Below are 19,823 nucleotides of genomic sequence, written 5' to 3' on the forward strand. Positions count from 1 at the left end.
ATGACCAAATTTTGGTCTACGTGGTTTATGAACAGCCCCTTACATATTGATTTCTACAATACCCATTGAGGAGCCAGAGGTTTCCACGAAATCCCGTTGTTTTAGAGAGCGTATGTTATTTACATAATGTTGGCATTGAAAAAGCCACGTGGGAGCTGAGTTGTAAATTTAACCCTCTAATACCCAATTTTTTTATTTTGATCTAAATATCATTTTTCGTCATCTAAAATCGAGTTAAGCATGTTTTGGAAGATGATTCTTTTTAATTCTCGATTTTGTAAATTTCGGTTTTTGATTTTTCTAATTTTTATTTTTGAACATCCCTCCACTTTTATATTTTTATATAGGCTTCCATTCCGGGATGCGGATTTTTTGAGACGAAAACATTTTAAGATTTTATGACTATTGTTGAAATATTAATATTTTAATTTTTTTTCATTGACAATTTTATTTTCCGTGTAATTTTAAGGAAAATAATTTTAGAGTGTATTCGACTCCCTTGAACTATTTTACTATGATAGTATGATTTGGGAAAAATTTAAAATATGTGATTTGTAACGATTCAATACAAAATAAACAATGACTTCTGAAAGGTGACTAAAACATCAATTTTTCAATGATTTTTTAAAAATGTAAAAAAAGACACCAAAACCATTTTGAGATATACAGAACAGACCTAAATGTCAGCCAAAAATATAAAAATTTTGATTGTCCACGAAACAAAAATTACAAAAATGCTCAAACTATACCCCGTCTAAAGGCGTGGTTGGGTATTAGAGGGTTAATGGGAAAAAAATATTTCCGTAGGGCCGACCAGCCACAAAAAAAAAACAAAAAACTTTACATTTATTTCTAACATAACCTGTCACAAGATGCATGTTTGTTTCAAACATGGATTGCATTCACTTTAAAAATGACTTTCGATTTGCTACAAACAGTTTTATTTTTGTGGCCTGAAAAAATTGACAATTTATTTGAATAATTTTGAATTTACCATGTTTTTTTCTGCATGACAAAAGACTGTAGTGTAATGAAGTTAAAGTTTTTCCGTTATAAGTTTTTGATGTTTTTTTTGGGAATTTTTAAATTTTGTACAAATTTGTTTTACATAGCGTTTTATCTTCTGTAAGATCTTCTCTGTTTTCAGTTTTTTTCGGGTTTTTTTCTGCATCCTCTGTCTTTCTTGCCTTCTATCTATCCCTTCTGACTCCTCTATCGTTTCTGTCTTGTTTGTCTTCTCAGCCTCTTCATTTTTCTATGTCTCATCTGGTTAAATTAAACATCTCTGTGCCCTGCGTCTGTCTGTTTGTGCGTTTTCTCTGTCATCTCTGTCTTTGCAGTCTTTCTTATCTTTTCTGTTTTTTTTTTCTGTTATCTGAGTGCATGTGCATTTTTTATTCCGCTCTCCAATGCATATCATTTGACAGATACGCGTATTACGACTACTACCTACAGTCTACCTCAGTGTAAATTATCAATATTTATCAACGGATCAGTATTAGAGGACGGAATTCAAAGCTACAAAACTCATTTTGCTTGAGGAGTTTAAAAGATGGCTCAATATTGTCTTATCCGTCTTTTCTATCTTCTCTGTTTCATCGGTCTTTTATGCCCTTTCTGTTATTGCTTTCTACTATCTTCTCTGTATTCAGTATTTTCTTTGTCGCCTATGCATTCTTTGTATTTATTAAGTCCTCTACATTCTGTGTACACTGCTCTCTCTATTTTCTGTGGCTTCTTTGCCTTCCCTGACTTCTCATTCTTCTCTGTTTTCACTGTTCTCCATTTTTACTTTCTTCTCTGTCTTCAAGACCATCTTTGACAGATCGGAGAAGAGGATCTGTTCTTGTTTGTCTTCTCAGGCTTCTCTGTTTCTCTATCTTTTATGTTTCCCCTTTTTTTCTATCTTCTATATTTTAGACCTTCTTCGTTTTCTGTGTCTTCTATATGCTTTCTGCGCCTCAGAGGTTTCTCTGTTCTCTCTATCTTATATGTTATGTTTCTGTTCCTCATTTCCAAAGTCCACTATTCCTTCTCTAAATCTCTGTCTTCTCTATTCTCACTGTCTTTTGCTTTTTCTTTGCTTTCTTCTATTTTGTCTTCACTGTCTCTGTTTTCCTTTTTCACTGTCTTTTTAGCCGCCAAGATCGTTTTTGTCTCTACTGCAATCCATGGTAAGTAAGGGCCGATTTCTTTACCCTGACTTAAGCGTTAAACCAGGTTTAACTATATGGGTAAGCCTGGCTTACCGGTTAAGCCGAGGTGAAGAAATCGACCCTAAGGGAGGTAGTACAATACGTCACAGATTTTGAGATCAACTATATCGAAGAACCCAATGACAGCTATCAAGTTGGTGTCGATCTGCTTAGTATTTTTCTAAACTATGATGACAAACCTTAGCTACTTACTTAGAAACCCCTCAGTAACCATGAGCTTTTCCACGATGATATCATACGCTGACGAACAGTAAGATATAAAACGATAACTGCAGGTCGTGTTTATCAACATCACTACTCACATCTTGCATTCGGCGAGATCCGGTGAGTGAACTTTCTGTCGCTGGATGTTAATGAATATGTCATTTTTTGTAGACATTACCCGCAGATGGAGAAGAAAAAACATAAGAAGCAATCCAGAGGAAAAGTAGACTTTGACTAAGTCCATTGCAATTGCATTGAAAATGGTATAGTCGATGCAGCACAGCGACGCTTCCGAAGCGTTCTGCAGCGTAAACAATTTAACAGCTGGCAGTTTCATCTATTTCGCCATGTACCTCTCCCTGCAATCACTGACTACATAGATCCTGTCATCTTCCTTAAACACACTTTGCTGCAATCTATGTTTTTTGTCTTGGCTTCTTTGTTAAAACTTTCTTTTCTTTCGTCTGTCTTCTCTATCTTTCACATCTTCTGCGTGTTTACTTTTTATTCTCTGTTCTCTTGATTCCCTCTATCTTTATTCTTTGCCTTCTCTGTCTTCTGATCTTTATCTGTTTTCTCTGTTTTTTTTTTTTTATTTTCACTGTCTTTAAGATCTTCTTTGTCACTTCTGCAATCTACGTTTTCTTTGTCTTCTAAGGTTTTTCTGTTTTCATGCCTTCTTTGTTTTCTATGTTTGTTTTCTTTGCCATCTGCCTATTCCATCTTACGTCGTTTCCCTTTTTTTTTTCGAGGGCAAGGGCGGCTTTATGGACCGACGCCGAATGAAAGAAGGAGAAGGAGATACTGACGACGTCAGTGTGCAAGCTCTCATATCTGTTATTAGGGAAGCCTGAGAGGATTCTCTATACCCTCTACCTGCTGTACAGTGCGAGAAATAAGTATCAATACAGAGCCGATTTCCATGATTATTTTCATGTTCCGATTAGATTGTAATGGAATTTTATCTGCAACCTTAAAATAACTAGAATTTTAGCTAGTTTTATAAATCTTCATCCATAAAAATATTTAAATAACCTTTTCAGATTCGAATAAATATAAAGACGATATTTCCATACAAAAAGTGTCTTTATATTTACTTGAATCTCAAAAGTTAATGTAACAACCTTGCCTGTCTTCTTATACTATGTTTTCTCTGATCTTCTTAGTCTTTATGTACAACAATATTTGTTTTCTTAGTCATATCAGACATTTCTTTTTTTCTGCCTACGGGGTCTTCTAATCTTTCACTGTTTGCTGCTCTATTATTCATTTTAACTGTCTTTTCTGTCTTCAAGAATTTCTTCGTCAACTCTTCTATCCACCTTTTTTTATGTTTTCTCAGGTGTTTCTGTTTTCATATCTTCTCTGTTTTCCGGTTGCCCTCTGTTTTTTTTTTTGCTTTCAGTTATTTCCATCTTTTACATGTTTTCCGTCTTCTCTGTTTGTTCCGTCTTCTCTGTCTTAGCCTTCTCTGGTATCTACATTACTTATCTTTGCCTGTTAGGAAGGCAAGTGTAGAATTATCATAAGTTAAAATACACAGAAATAAAAATTAAAATAAATGTTAGGAAGGAATTTTTCATCAGAAGCTATACCTTCAACATTTTACATCTGTTAGTTGAATTTTTGAGCACCCCTATTTTCTTTCTCTTTGAATGTATTTCAAAACGATAAATGATTCTTTTTGTTCTTGTTTTTTATTTCTGCTACGGCAACACTTAACTTTGTTCAATAAAGTCATTATTGTACCATCACTCGTGAAGTACACTCGTGTTTGGTGTGTTCTCGAAGAACGCGGAATTTCCGAAAACCGAAATTACAGTCCACTACTCCCGGCGGGGATCAAGTGTGGTCCATCGATCCGGATTTTATCGTAAAAACCAGTGTTACGAAGTGATGAAGAGTTTCCGTCGCGAAATTAGTTAAATCGGAAGTGAAATCCAAGAGCATTCGCCCGTCGCAGATCGGTCGAGTGTAACGAGGAGTGGCAGCCATCTTGCGCTTCACGCACTCGTTCGTAGTGAAAACGTAGTTGGTGAAATTCGCGAACATTCGTCCGTCGCAGACCGGCCGAGTGTAAGGCACCCTACACACCAGTCAAACGGTTTGACCAACATTGCCACCGCCCCCAGCGCTTGTTCGTCTTGAGCAGATTTGGTGCATTCGAGCATTCGCCCGTCGCAGACCGGCCGAATGTAACGAGGTGTTCGTCGTGTGTGCCCGACGCCCTCGTTCGTTGTGAATATGTGAGAGTGTGCTGGCATGATCCACACACCGAAGAAATTATCCTCCGTGGAGGAACAGAAGCTCCAGCAAAAGAAGAAAGAAGAAACCAGAATCATGGATGATCAATTGAAAGTGTACGTTCATCAGAGGGGGGCAGTGAAGGGGAAGCTCACCCGAGTGAAAAACGCATTGCAACACAGTGAGGATGATCCGAATCCGAACATTGCGAATGTTCATTTCTTGCGCGCTCATCTGCGTACAGTAGAGACATGTTATAGTGAATTTAATGACCTGCAAAACAAAATCTATGCGTTGCCGCTCTCTGATGAACGTAGATCGGAGCAAGAAGATAAATACATCGAATTCGAATCGCTTCATACTGATTTGAATATTCGCATCAACATTCTGCTGGAAAAAGCGACGAAGCCGGATGTCACGCAGCTACCGGCTCCGGGAGGTGCTCCAACGATTGCTACTTCTGTTCAGACCTACTTGCCTCCCCTGCAAGCGCCTCTGCCGACATTCGACGGGTCCTACGACAAGTGGTTCTCGTTTAAGTCAATGTTCACCACGATTATGAACCGCTATAAACATGAAGAACCAGCGATTAAGTTGTTCCATCTGCGAAACGCTCTCGTGGGTGCGGCAAGTGGTATTATCGACCAAGATATAGTGAACAATAATGATTATGATGCCGCGTGGAAGTTCCTCACCGACCGGTATGAGGACAGGCGTCTTATCATGGATAAGCACATTGAAGCCTTGACGAATCTTCCGAAGGTAGCTAAGGAGAGCTCCAAGGACATGCGGAAATTGATCGATACCTGCACGAAAAATATAGAGGCACTCAAGAATCTGGCTTTGCCGGTCGCAGGTTTGGGAGAGCAAATACTGCTGCACCAAATAACGTCGAAGTTGGACAAGAGCACCCGAGTCGCTTGGGAGGGACGGCAGAAGAAAGGCGTGTTCCCGAAGTACGATGCGACGATCGACTTCCTGCAAGAGCAATGCAGGATTATGGAGAAGATTGACATCAACACCAAATCAACGATGGAAAGTGCCAAAGTGAAGACAGTGAATAAAACCCACTCGTTGGTGGTCATGAATGAACACAAGAAAGACAATAAGTGCTCGTTGTGTAAAAACAATCATGAACTCTGGAGGTGTGATCAGTTTAAGCAAATGAGTGTGAGTGATAAATACAGTGCTTTGAAGAAATTGGGCTCTTGCTTCAATTGTCTACAAAAGGGACACCGAACGACCGTGTGCCCATCCTCGCACAACTGTCGCGACTGTGGCAAACGTCACCACACATTGCTACATAGTGACTATAGATAGTAGAGTAAACATAGATCCGTCGATGATGAATCCGTTGTATCCAAACGAACTGTCAAAATTTGTATCCAAACGAGCATGACGTCACGATTCCAATAACAACAATGGAGCGCATGACGTCATATTCAACAGTCGCACTCCTGAAAAATACTATTCGCACGCTTGAAACATTTCACTCAGTGATGTCCGCAGATCTATGTTTACTCTACTATCTATAATAGTGACGGTTCCCCGAACGTTGCGACAATGGAGCCGGTGGGAAAACCGAACAACGAAACGCAGCCGAAAGCAGCTTCCAATAAGAACCCCGAAATCACCGCATCTGAATCAGCGACGACATTGTGTTCCAGTACCACGTCGTCATCCAAGCAGACGCTTCTATCTACTGCCATTGTTATGGTCCACGGCAGCCGTAGTGCCGTCTATCCGTGTCGTGCGTTGCTGGATTCGGCCTCGCAGACACATTTCGTAACGGAACGGTTGGCGAATTTGCTATCGCAGAGAAAGGAGCACGTCGATTATTTGGTCAGCGGCCTGAACGATAGCAACACGCGTCTGAGGCACAGGATTCGTACAACCGTCAAATCTCTAGATGGAAGTTTCGCCACGGAGCTGGATTTCTTGATTGCTCCTCGAATCACTGGTGACGTCCCGGTGAAAACTCTGGATGTCTCTGGCTGGCCAATACCGGATGAAATCAAGCTGGCTGACCCAACGTTCCATCAAAAAGGACGCATCGATATGTTGATAGGTGCTGAGATATTTTGGGACTTGCTGAAGAACGATCGGATTCGGCTTGCACCCAACCTACCAGTGCTGACAAATACGGAATTCGGATGGATTGTTGGTGGCGTTATCGACGAGGAAGGCCCAGTCATCGCCCGCTCATTTTGCCAAACCACCGGTGAAGAGCGACTGGAAGACTTGTTGAAGAGCTTCTATCGTTTGGAGTCCTGCGACGAGTTTCAGACCACTACAACCAAAAGCGACGAAGAATGTTTGGACCATTTCAAGCAAACTTATTACCGAGACGAACAAGGCAGATACTTCGTTCGGCACCCGTTCAACCCACGGAAGGATCAGTTGGGCGATTCTCTAGATATGGCAACCCGCAGATTCTTGAACCTGGAGCGGCGTTTGGACAGACAGCCAGAGCTGAAAGCGCAGTACTCAAACTTCCTCGATGAGTATGCCAGACTCGGCCACATGCAGCCGATTGTGGTCGACCAGAACGCAGATCCCGCATCCATGTTTTTTCTCCCGCACCACTGCGTGCTAAAACCTACAAGCACTACTACAAAGCTGAGAGTAGTGTTTGACGGATCGGCGAAGAGCTCAACAGGCGTGTCAATCAACGATACACTGGAAGCTGGTCCGGTAGTTCAGCGAGATTTGACGTCGATTTTGATCAACTTTCGAGGATTCCGATATGTGTTGACTGTCGACGTTCCTATGATGTTTCGACAGGTTGGCGTTGCACCCCCAGATACGAGGTATCAGCTGATCCTGTGGCGGAAGAACAACGATGAGCCGTTGACCGTGTGGGAACTGCGAACGGTGACGTATGGCTTGGCTCCGTCACCTTTTCAAGCTACAATGGCACTCAATCAAGTCGCCGATGATCACCGTGATGATTTTCCGGAAGCGGCATGTGCCATCAAAAAAGGAGCGTACATGGACGATGTTCTGACGGGAGCAAATACTTTGCCGGAGATTTGTAAGTTACAAGAAGATGTTACCAGTCTTCTCTCGAAGGGCTGCTTCGGGACCCACAAGTGGTGCTCGAACGCAAAGGCAGTGATGAACCATGTTTCTGACGAGTCTCGTGGAATCGACTTCGAAGTGAATGGAGACAATCTGAACACAACTGTGAAAACTCTAGGCGTGATTTGGAACCCCAGAGAGGATTGGTTTTCATTCCGGGTTCCTGTTGGCGATCCGGACACCTGCACAAGAAGGCAAATTCTCAGCGAAGTAGCAAGAATCTTTGACCCACTAGGAATGATAGGACCGGTTATCACATCGGCAAAGTTGATACTACGGGAAGTTTCGTTGCTGCAGACGGACTGGGATGATCCGGTTCCACAAGACTTGCTCCAAGTTTGGCGATCATTCCGAAGCGAGTTGGTACAGTTGAACGAGCTGCAGGTTCCTAGGTGGGTTTCAACCGACGGCGCAACAGCAGTGGAGTTGCACGGGTTTTCCGACGCATCCGACCACGCTTATGGCGCATGCGTATATACCCGTGTAGTTCGAGACGGTGCAGAAGCTACGATGCATCTGGTTTCGAGCAAATCAAGAATCCTTCCGAAGAAGACCGGTAAGTCTAAACCTATATCCACACCTCGAGCTGAACTTCTAGCAGCTGTGCAGCTGTCCAAGCTGATAGACAAGGTGTTGCACGCCATTGACTTGAAAGTGGAATCGGTAAACCTTTGGACAGATTCCAAAATCGTCTACTGTTGGATAAAGAAACCTCCGCAAACTCTTCAGATTTACGTTTCCAATCGGGTTGCGGAAATACAACGGCTTACTGGTCACTTCCGGTGGCGCCATATTCCGACGAACGAAAACCCTGCTGATTACATTTCACGGGGCCAGCGGCCGCGAGACCTGATGAGAAACGAGATTTGGTGGAAGGGTCCGCCAATGCTGAGGACGATGACCGAAATCGATGAAGAACCGGAACTACCTGACGAAGAGCTGCCGGAATTGCGAATCAGCCTAGCGACGACGACCACGACCCCGAAAAGAATGGAGATATTTGACAGATTGAGCAATTTCGACGCGGTGCTGCAATCCATGGCCTACGTTGTACGGTTCGCAAGGTACATCATATCGAAGCGCAAATCGATCACCAAAGGACCACTAACATCGACCGAAAGAGCCCAGGCGTTAATTTTGGTGGTACGGTTGGTGCAAGAGGAGTGTTTCCAACCGGAGATCCAGGCGCTCAGGAAGAATAGCAAGACAAGGCATCGGCTGTGTGGCCTCAAACCATTTCTGGACCCGATGAATGGAGTATTGCGAGTCGGAGGCAGAATTAAGCACGCTTTCATCCCATATGACAGCCGTCATCAGATGCTGCTTCCGGCAAAACATCCCCTTACGGACGCGATGATCAGAAGCCAGCATCGTACCAATTTGCATATTGGTCAAAAGGGCTTGCTGGCCATCATCAGACAGCGATTTTGGCCGTTAAATGTCAAGACTACCATACGAAAGGTTATTCGAAGTTGCACTACCTGTTTCAAGGCTAATCCTATGAAAACAGTGCAACTAATGGGCGATCTGCCCCCATACCGCGTACGACCAGCTCCTACATTTTCCAACACCGGTGTAGATTTTGCAGGGCCATTCCTGGTCAAATCTACCTCCGTAGGACGAAAGCCTTTGATCACGAAATCGTACGTATGCCTGTTCGTGTGTATGTTGACAAGAGCCATACACATCGAGCTCGTCTCGGATTTAACGACCGAAGCATTCCTCGCCGCCCTGCGGCGGTTTACTAGTCGACGTGGAGTGCCCAACAGAATGTTCTCGGATAATGCGACTAATTTCGTTGGTGCGCAGAATGATGCCCAAATGTTCAAGGATCAGCATGAGAGCCGGAAAATCGTCGACTTTTGTTGCAAGCTGGGCTTCGAATGGTCGTTTATCCCACCTCGGAGCCCCCACTTCGGCGGCATCTGGGAGGCCGGGGTGAAGCAAGTTAAATATCACCTGACTAGAGTCGTCGGAGACAGAAAGCTCACCTATGAAGAACTTTACACAACTCTGACGCAGATAGAGGCCGTGCTAAATTCTCGGCCATTGGCACCTTCTTCAGACGACCCTAACGACTTCTCTGCAATTACGCCAGCCCATTTCCTAATTGGACGAGAAATGCAAGCAGTAGCCGAGCCTTCTTATCTCAACATACGAGAATCGAAGCTGTCACGCTGGCAGCTGATCCAGACGATGCTGCAGCACTTTTGGAAGCGTTGGATATCCGAATGTTTGCCCGAGCTTCAAATTCGATCCAAATGGCTGAAACGAAAGGACATTCCATTAGGCGCACTAGTTCTCATCGTTGATCAAAACGCTCCACCACTACATTGGCAGTTAGGGAGGATTACAGCCATACATCCTGGTCCCGACGGAGTGACGCGCGTCGTATCATTGAGGACCTCGAAGGGAGATTATAAGCGTGCAGTCAGCGAGATTTGTCTGCTCCCCTTGGAGATGGACAAGGAAGATTGAAATAGATTTCAATGCCGGGGTGGATGTTAGTTGAATTTTTGAGCACCCCTATTTTCTTTCTCTTTGAATGTATTTCAAAACGATAAATGATTCTTTTTGTTCTTGTTTTTTATTTCTGCTACGGCAACACTTAACTTTGTTCAATAAAGTCATTATTGTACCATCACTCGTGAAGTACACTCGTGTTTGGTGTGTTCTCGAAGAACGCGGAATTTCCGAAAACCGAAATTACAGTCCACTACTCCCGGCGGGGATCAACATCTTCTTCGTTTTCTCTGTCTTCTCTATTATTATCTGTTCTCTCTGTCTTCTGGATCTTGTTTGTCTTCTTTTTCTTCCCATATTTCTCTGTTTTCTATGCTTTTCATTTTCACTGTCTCCTTTTACTTCAAGTTTATCGTTGTCTCTTTTACAATATCTGTTTTATTTTTGAACAAAAAACAGAGAAGTCTGGAAAGATTATCTGTTTTCTCTATCTTTTTTGTTTTTTTTTCTGTTCCCCATGTCCACAGTCCTCTCTGCCATCTCTAAATTATCTGTTTTCTCTGTTCACTCTGTCTTCTGTGTTTTCTTTGCCTTCTCTATCTTCTCATCCTTCTATGTTTTCTGTGTTCCCCATTTTCACTGTCTTCTCTGTGTTTATGATCTTCTTTGTCTCTACTGTAATCAATGTTTTGTTAGTCTTGTCAGGCTTCTTTGTTGTCTTTGTCTTTTCTGTCTTATTTTTTTTTACATCTCCGAATTCTCTGCTTTCTCTGTTCTCTATATCTCCTGTTTCTCCAATTAGCCTAGCGGTTAAGGCTATGGATCGCCAATCCGGAGACGGCGGGTTCGATTCCCATTCCAGTCGGGAAATTTTTCTCGACTCCCTGGGCATAGTGTATCATTGTACTTGCCTCACAATATACAAATTCATGCAATGGCAGGCAAAGAAAGCCCTTCAATTAATAACTGTAGAAGTGCTCAAAGAACACTAAGTTGAAGTGACGCAGGCCAAGTCCCAGTGGGGACGTAGAGCCATAAAGAAGACGAAGAAGATAACTCCTGAGCCTTCTATGCCTTTCTTGTCTTCTGAACTTTCTTTGTTTTGACAATAAATTTATTTGCCGTTTAACCAACCATAAGTTATAGAACAAGTTACGTTACTTTGCCTTCGATTCTTTGAAGTAATTACGCCTATTTTTCTGTTATTTTTATTATTCATTTTTACTGTCTCCGCTGTCTTCAAGATTTTCTGTGTTACTTCTGCAATCTATGTTTTATTGCCTTCTCATGCTTCTCTATCTGTCATGTCTTCTCCGTATTCTGTGTGTCTTCTAGTATTCTGTCTTTTCTATCTTTTATGTGTTTTCCATTTTCTCTATTTTCTTTGTTTGCTGCTATTTTAGCTGTATTTTCAGTCCTCTTTCTTCGATATCTTCTCTCTTCTGTTCAGTATATTTTGCGAACAATCGCCTGTTTATATAATTCTACTTTGTCATAAAGAATTCCACTGGAGCTCAGGAGCTCTACGTCATTTATGACCCGATAATTGTGATTATTGAGATAATTTTGTATTTTTTAATTGTTCCCACAGAAAGATCACCTTTTTCTCCATGAAATGAATCAGAAATTATCACAGGATTTTCACTGCAACATTCTTTAGTAGTAAATGTTGGCAAAAACTATTTCTGCGTTTTACAGCATGCTTTTATCTTTTAAATTGCGGTTCCCAACTTCCAGTCTATGAATTCCAAATTCTTTCGTCGAGTTTCTAAAGATTTACACTAGTTTCTAGATCTCAGCTTCCAACTTTTTTACTTCAAAAATATACCTTTTCTTTTATAGCTTCTTACATCTGTTTTCTGGCTTCTAGCATATAGCTTTCCACTTCCAGTTCTCTCTAACTTATAAATTCTATTTGATTTCTATCTTCTGGCTACTAATTTCAGGCTTCTAGCTTCTGACTTTTGTGCTTCTAGTTATCAACTTTCAGTTTCTAGCTTCCGTCTTCCAGCATCTGCCTTCTATCATCTGTCGTCCATCTTTAAGTTTTCAACTTCTAGTTTCCTCTGACTTCTAGTTTATGTCTAGTTTTAAGCATGCACATGCTACTAGCTTCTAGCTCCTACCATTCAATGTCTAGGCTCCTATCACTGTTCTAGCTTTTCACTTCTAACTCATAACATCTTGCTTTTACCTTCTATACCTTAGCTACTTGCTGATAGCTCCTAGTTTCAGGGTTTTTAATTCTTGCTTTTGGCCCTATAGTTTCTAGCTTCAAGTTTATAGTTTTTAGCTTCTAGTTTCTAGCTACTGGCTTCTGACTTTTTGTTTTTCGTTCCCAGATCCCAACTACTGGAGTGTTTTTCCCTCTAACTACTTCCTTCGGGTGTCTAGCTTCTTTTTGTTTCTCTTTAGCTAGAAACCCTAAAATTTACAACTTTGCTAATGTTTATTCTCAATACTAGACTTCTAGTTATTTTCATCTTGTTTCTAGTCTTCAGATTCCATCACCTTACTCTTAGTTACTAGTTCCTGACTTCTTAATGTGTACTTAAATCTTCATGTCTTTTGTTTGTAGTTTCTGTTCTTTTGTTTCTAGCTTGTAGCTTATAGGGTAAATGTACCAATAGTGGTGCTATTAGTAGCTTCTTGTAGTAAAATAATTTAACAAAATTGATAATACCACAAAATAAAAAGTCTGAAATCGTTAATCGGTAGTTTTCCACTTGAATTTGCTAGGAAAAATGTAAAAACCATTGTTAATTTCAGTTTTTGCTAATAAATCACTTGCACCAACTATAGGTACACAGTTCCTATTATGGAGGTAAAATTTAACATTGGTTCCTATAGTGGCGCATCCCACTGAATTCTTATGGGAACTACCACTATAGGAACACTACCACCACTATAGGTGCAAAGGAGCAAAACAATTAAGGAAAACAATTGTTTAAAATAGGTTTTACGACAAATCCTGAACACAAAACTGAATTAATGTTATCAATTAGGTATGATGCATCTATGAAAAATGTCATTTACAAGCTTTTTGGTCGAAATAGTGCTAAATTGCCACTACCACCACTATTGGTACTACCTCCACTAAGGGAGCTTTTACCCTAGTTCTTTATTTTTAGCTTTCAGCTTCTTGCTACTAACTTCTATCTCTTAACTTCTAGCTTCCAGTTTCTGCTTCCGAACTTTTAACTCTCAGATTCTTGTTTCAACCTTCTACCTGAAGCCAAAACACGGTCTTTTTGAAACATTACACATTATACGAGACAAGCGGATCCATATAGCCACCGCTGTGAAGCCGTGAGTAATGACCATGCTGGAGGTAGTTGGTTCGATTCCCGGTCGGTTTAGGACTTTTGGTGAAGGGAACTTCCTAGACTTCCTTGGGCATAGAGTATCTTCGAGCCTGTCACACGATATACGCATGTAAAATGGTCATTCACAGAGGAAGCTCTCAGTTAAGCTGAAAATCAGGCTTTGCCCCAGTGGGGACGTCACACCAAGACTTCATTTTACAATACCCAATAAACCTGTCCCGATGAAGCAAATTTTTGAGCGTGTTTGTTGCACGACACTAACGCAACATGTTACCCACACTGCATCAAAACAGCTTAATAAGATGAAATGAAAAATCATTGCACTCGTTTCAATGGATTTAATATATGTAGCTTAGCAAGATGATTATATTTGTGAATTAAAATATCAAAAGAAAATGTATGGTTTTCCATGAATTATTAGCTGATTATCTGACGGTACTAACATTGAATTTCGAAGCCACAAGCATCAAACGATATCATCTAATAAGAATTAGCAACATCAAAAAGTTTCAGGAAAAAACTAAGCAAAACTTTACACGCAAACTACAGCAAAATACGATATGAACACACGGTTACGCGACTGCTTTTCGTTGATTTCGGTAATCAAAAACGAGCTCACGAGCTTGTTAGTCCTGTTAATCAAAAAGGCATCCGATTTGTCGTATTTTCTGGGTACAAAAACCAGTGCAAGGCAAATTAAACACTAGAAACTAAACCTTAATGCTAGGTTAGGCCAGATGAGTCAAGCTGATGTTTCTATCTTCTCGCAAAATATACGAATTCAGCTTGAGTCATCCTTTCACATTTGAACCAATCTAGATGAAAAATTTCTGTTACAAAACGAAAGAAAGGAAACATTCATTCTCCTCAGGTAGTTGTAACGGAACGAAAGTTAGGGACAGAAACAGATAGCATTCCATATTGAGGTTAGTGTTTGTTCGAGCCTAACAGCTAAGCCTAACACAGTTCTGCGGAACTAATCCAACATACCTTTCGATGGAGCTAATGTTACCGAACCGTTCGACCGTTTCCTTGTCGGTTTCCTTTTTGGTGCGCATCTCCTCCAGCAGGACTTCTCCGTGCCGACCGGCCGCCATAATGTCCTCCTAAAAGTAATTCCCCATTAGTTTGCACTTCCTCCAAGATCACCTTCTCACCAAACTAACCTTCAGCTTCTCATACTGACCGCCCTGTTCCTCAATCAGCTTCTCGGTGGCATCCACCGAGTTGGGGAACTCCATCTCGTGGATCATCTTCATAAATGCGTCCAGGTTGCACGAGATCATATTGGTCAAACCGGAGAACTTTTCCAGCGAAATTCGCTGCTGGATCCAGTCGTGATGGGAGTACACCAAATCACCCCCCAGCTCTCCGGTCAGCTGGGTTCGCGAGATGTACTCGTGCAGGTCCTCAAGGGTGGCACATACCACCACCCGAAACCGGAACTCGTCCTTGAAAAATTTGTTGCTCACCTCGGAGATGGCCTTCTGCAGGAAGCCGGAAGGTCGCAGGACGTACACGAAGTGCACCATGGCAGGGAAATAGATGGAGATTTTCAGCAGGACGGCTTTGACCGCCGCCCAGCGGTCTTTCCGTCGGTCTATGATGAGATTGAAGCCCAGGTCTGCCTCCGAGAGGGACGGAACCGAGGTGAGGTATAGCACTAATTTTTGGTAATCTAGATCGGACAGATTGTGAAAGTTGTTGTAGTCCGGGAAGGTTATCAGCGGACAGCCGTCTTTGGAGCGACCACCTGGAGATGAGAAGAGCAGATTGTAATATGTATAAGTCAAGAAGCTATTTTTATCTTCCTTAGCGCGTTTTTAATAGATTCTAAGTATGGAGCATTTTTTAAATTTACGATTAAAATATTTTCGTTTCACTTAAAAATAATGGATTATCAACAAACTTTTTGGCGATCTTCTGAAGAGGTCTGCAAACACATTATTTTACGTATTCTTGGCATATCTCTTGGAAGATGTTCATGGCAATTTTTGAATGACATTGTTGGAGGATACTCGTTGATATTTTTTACAACTTCTTTACAATTCCCTCGGCAGATTTTTTGAAAAAATAATTTCTAGAGATCCCTCCATAAATTTCAAAAAGTATTTCTATAGACAATCTTCTATGGATTCCTTTTAAAATTACTTCATTGATTCCTTCTAAGGATGATAATGTCTTCTTCTTCTTCTTCTTCTTTATGGCTCAACGTCCCCACTGGGACTTGGCCTGCCTCATTTCAACTTAGTGTTCTTTGAGCACTTCCACAGTTATTAATTGAAGGGTTTTCTTTGCCTGCCATTGCATGAATTTGTATATTGTGAGGCAAGTACAATGATACACTGTGCTCAGGGAGTCAAGAAAATTTTCCCGACCGAAACGGGAATCGAACCCGCCATCTCCGGATTGGCGATCCATAGCCTTAACCACTAGGCTAACTGGAGACTGGAGGATCATAATGTATGTCACGCAAAATTTGTCCATCTTCAACCCACCTCCCCCGTATGGCACTTTTTATTTTATCCAACATTTTTTTAACCAATCATCCTTCCTCATAGCGTAACGAAATTTATGGACGCTCCCCCTTCAAAAATAACTCCAGGAATATAAAGTAATCCAAGGATTCTTTCAGGAATTCCTCTATCCATTCATTCAAAAATTATTCATGGATTCTTCAATGAATTTCTTCAGGCCTTCGTTTGAACTCATGTTCAAGTATTTCTTCAAATTTGTTTTTTTTTTCGGAATTCCTTTAGGAATCGATGGAAACAAGAAAATATTCCAAGATATGTACCGTCAAGGCACCATTCACCGTGGATCTAAGAGGATTCGGGGCAAATAAGGGCTGTCATTTGACACCAGTCTTATAAACATTGTTGGTGCCGCTTTTAATTGCCTTCATTTTAGGTTAAAATTAAAGCAATATCCTCAGAAGTAGAGAATTTGTCACAAAATTTAATGATATAGTACAATTAGTAAATGGTAGTAGGGTCGCCTAATTCCGTGGTAGGTCACCATTCACCGTGGTAGTAGGGACCCATTCACCGTGTATGAGAAATTTTATTCTACTTTGTTTAAAAATGATTAAAACAATCCAGCCAAGGGAATTTTCTTCGTTTAAATTCATTTCAAGTAAAACTTGCAAGATTTTATTAGAAAAACGAATGTTCAAATTTTCGATTTTTTCTAGATATATGGGACAATATGGGGCACGGTGAATGGAGACCATTGATTTTTAGGGTACCCATTTACCGTGCCTTTTTGTTTCAATTAAAAAGTACGAGTAATCGTACTTTCTTGTTAAACTTACTTCGGTAATGCAAAATACATACCTGATATGTGAATTTAATTGCTTCTTGGTGGAATAAAAACGTTACTACATTTAGTTTATCGCTTAAATCTCCTTAGCGCAGTTTTCGGTTTTTCACTATGAAAGCAGTGAACGAGCAGAAACCCGCTTCATGTAAACACACTTTAGTGTCAAAATGATACTTTTATTATTAGAAATTATTAGTAATTAGTAATAAGTATTAGTATTAGAAATTTTTCATGGGTTCTTTCAGAAATGAAATTCTCTAAGAAATGTTGCCAGGAAGTACTCGGGAAGTTCATTCATGTTTTTTAAACTGATTCCAGCAGGTTTTCCAGAGAATCCTGTAGAAATTCATAAAAGAGCTCCTCCGTGTATTCCCACATATTTCCTCGAAATTTTCTCCAGGATGTCTTCTGATAATATCTTTAGAAATTTTTACTTGGAGTCTTAAAAAAAATCAGAAATTTCTCCAGCAATAATCCCTAGTAAGAGCTATGCAAATATCTTTGGAAGCTTCTCACGAGGTTTTTGTGGTAATCTTTATTTAAATTTAAATGTTTCTCCAGACGTGATTTTAAAGATTTTTTTTCAAATTTCATTCGCCAATTTCTTTGTGGATTCTCCCACTCCTGGAAAATTCTCCATGGATTTTGAATAACGGATTTCTCTATAAATTCTTCTGAATATTTTTTAATTCTTAAAGGATTCCACCAAGGGTTTCTCAAGGAGTTTTTCCAGTGATTCCTCAAAAAATTTCTTCAGCAGCTCCTTCTTGCAAACCTTCAGGAATTTCTCTGGGATTTTTTCAGACATTTCTCGAGAGGTGCTTTTCTAGTGATATCCAGAGATATTAGACAGAAGACTTATTCAAAATGTCCTCCAAGGATTTTTTTTTTTAGAAATTACTCCATGAATTACTTGTAACACATCTTCAATAATTCCTTCAGAAATATCTTCAGAGACTCCTTCAGTAGTTTAATGTTGTTTCCACAAATCTCAGGAAGGATTTTTTTTTAAAGAAATTCTTCCACGGATTTCAATTTCCATAAATTCATCTACAGTGAATTTGAGAAATTCTTCAGTGAATCTTTCGGAAATTTTTCCGGAGAGGGTTCCTTTAGGAATCACTTGGGAAATTTTATCAGCGGTTTTGCAAGAATTTAAAAGAATTGCTCCTGTAGCAATATTCTTTCAGGAATTTGACAGAAGTTACTTTATGTAATTTCACAGAAAAAAAAAAACCGGAGAAATTTGTCAAGGATTTGCTGTAGCAATTGTCAAAGGAATCCCTGGAGATAACTCGTGAAATTCCATGAAGAAATTTTTGGAAAATTTTTGAAGACATACGTGAAAAAACAAAATTATTGAAGCTTTTTTCAATTAGCATTTGGAGTAGTTCTTGCAGGAATGGCTTGAGATGGATCTGATGGAATTCCTAGAATAGTTTTCAATTTTTAGAGGACCTCAAGGAAAAATTTCTGGTGGTGTTTTTAAAAAATGTGAAATTTATGAAGAAATTTTTCTGAAAGGATCTCTGAAAAAATCTGCAGTAATCCGTGCAGAGATTGCAGACGAAGGAGTTCAGGAAGCTCTTAAATGCATTCCTGAAAAACCTGAAGGGATTCCTTAGAATGTTCTGAAAAACACGTTGGAAGAACTGCTGGAGATATTTCTGGTGAAGATCTTAAAGTAATTCATTTCAAAATTTCTAAAGGTACTAGTGAACAAAAACCCCTGAAGCAGTTTCTGAAGCTGTCCCTAAAGGAACTTGTAGAGGAAACCCAACAAATCTGTAAGAATACTTGAAGGAATTAATACAAGTTTCAAAAGAAATTCAATACACTGCTGAAAATGCTTTCCACATAGCTTAGTCAGTCAAAGCAAAATCAAGAAATTGACAGAAATTCAATGTTTAGAAGAAATCTCTGAAGGAATTCTTGGAAAACTGGAGAACGCTCTACAGTTATACCAGGAAGAGCTGTCTGAAATGACACATTCCACGCACTTCTACATCAAGGTTTTGGAACTTTATTTGGCAATATTCACTAGCTCTCGTCGTCGATTTTGATTCTTGTTGTACCAAAACGAAGATAATTACTTATATTTTTGGAATAATCCTTAAAACTTTGAAAGCTGTTTCGAGAAAGTAGCAACTTTCTTTGCGATAAGTCAGTGTTTCTTGATTTTTTGGAAATGAAAAGGACCAAATTTCCAATTAGAAAACAGAAAGCATCAATTAAATCTTCTGTTCAAATTTGATCTTTTTTATGCCGATTGGTATGAATTGAACAACATAACGGTTTTTGAAAGCAAAAGTATGATTCTCGCGTAAAACGTTACGTGTTGAATGTGTCAAAGTGTCAAATATTGCTGGAGAAATACAAAAAAAAAATAAATCCTGGAATGATTGCTTGAGGAATTCCTGAAGGTATCTCTGGAAGGATTTCTGAAAGGTCCCATAGAAAAAAAATCTATAAGAATCCCTGAAGCAATGTCTCAGTAAATTCCAAGAGATATTTATGATCCAATCCATGGATGAATATCTGAGAAACTTCTGGGAAACCCCCAGGAGGAACTTGTAGAACAATCTCTTGAAAATTTTCTAGAGAAATTTCTTCAAAGATGCCTGAAAGGATTCTCAGGGGAACTCCAGAAAGTAGAAATGTATAAAGTAATTCCTGAAAAACTATCTAGAATTCCCAACAAAACTTCAAAAACTTTACTTGTTGGGTTTAATCACCGTTAACTAGTATATATCTATTTTATTGATATTTATCGGTGAACTGAAATTTCTGCATGAATTGACTTTTTGACTGAATGGTTGGAAAAATATCTGGTCTGTAAACATGTCTAGAAAAAATCTAGGAAAATTTAAAAAAAAACAAATCTTGGAGGACATTCTAAAGGAATTCCTGTAGGTATATTTGGAGGAATTCTTGCCGAACTCATAAAAAGTGTTCCTGTAATAATTGC

At 40.0% G+C, this 19,823-nt stretch overlaps 1 protein-coding gene across 4 annotated transcripts in view; it reads right to left on the reverse strand.

Moving 5' to 3' along the window:
* Nucleotides 1–19,823, reverse strand: part of LOC109407731 (guanine nucleotide exchange factor DBS) — a 561,022-nt gene that overhangs the window by 420,687 nt on the left and 120,512 nt on the right. For all 4 annotated transcript variants that reach the window (XM_062854437.1, XM_062854440.1, XM_062854439.1 and 1 more), the window contains exons 3-4: nt 14,701–15,287; nt 14,525–14,640 (exon numbers count right to left, since the gene is read on the reverse strand). In XM_062854437.1, the coding sequence (XP_062710421.1) occupies nt 14,525–14,640; nt 14,701–15,287 (703 nt within the window). The remainder of the gene's footprint in view (nt 1–14,524; nt 14,641–14,700; nt 15,288–19,823) is intronic.

Source organism: Aedes albopictus, chromosome 2 (assembly GCF_035046485.1).
Source record: "Aedes albopictus strain Foshan chromosome 2, AalbF5, whole genome shotgun sequence".
NCBI classification, from domain to species: domain Eukaryota; kingdom Metazoa; phylum Arthropoda; class Insecta; order Diptera; family Culicidae; genus Aedes; species Aedes albopictus.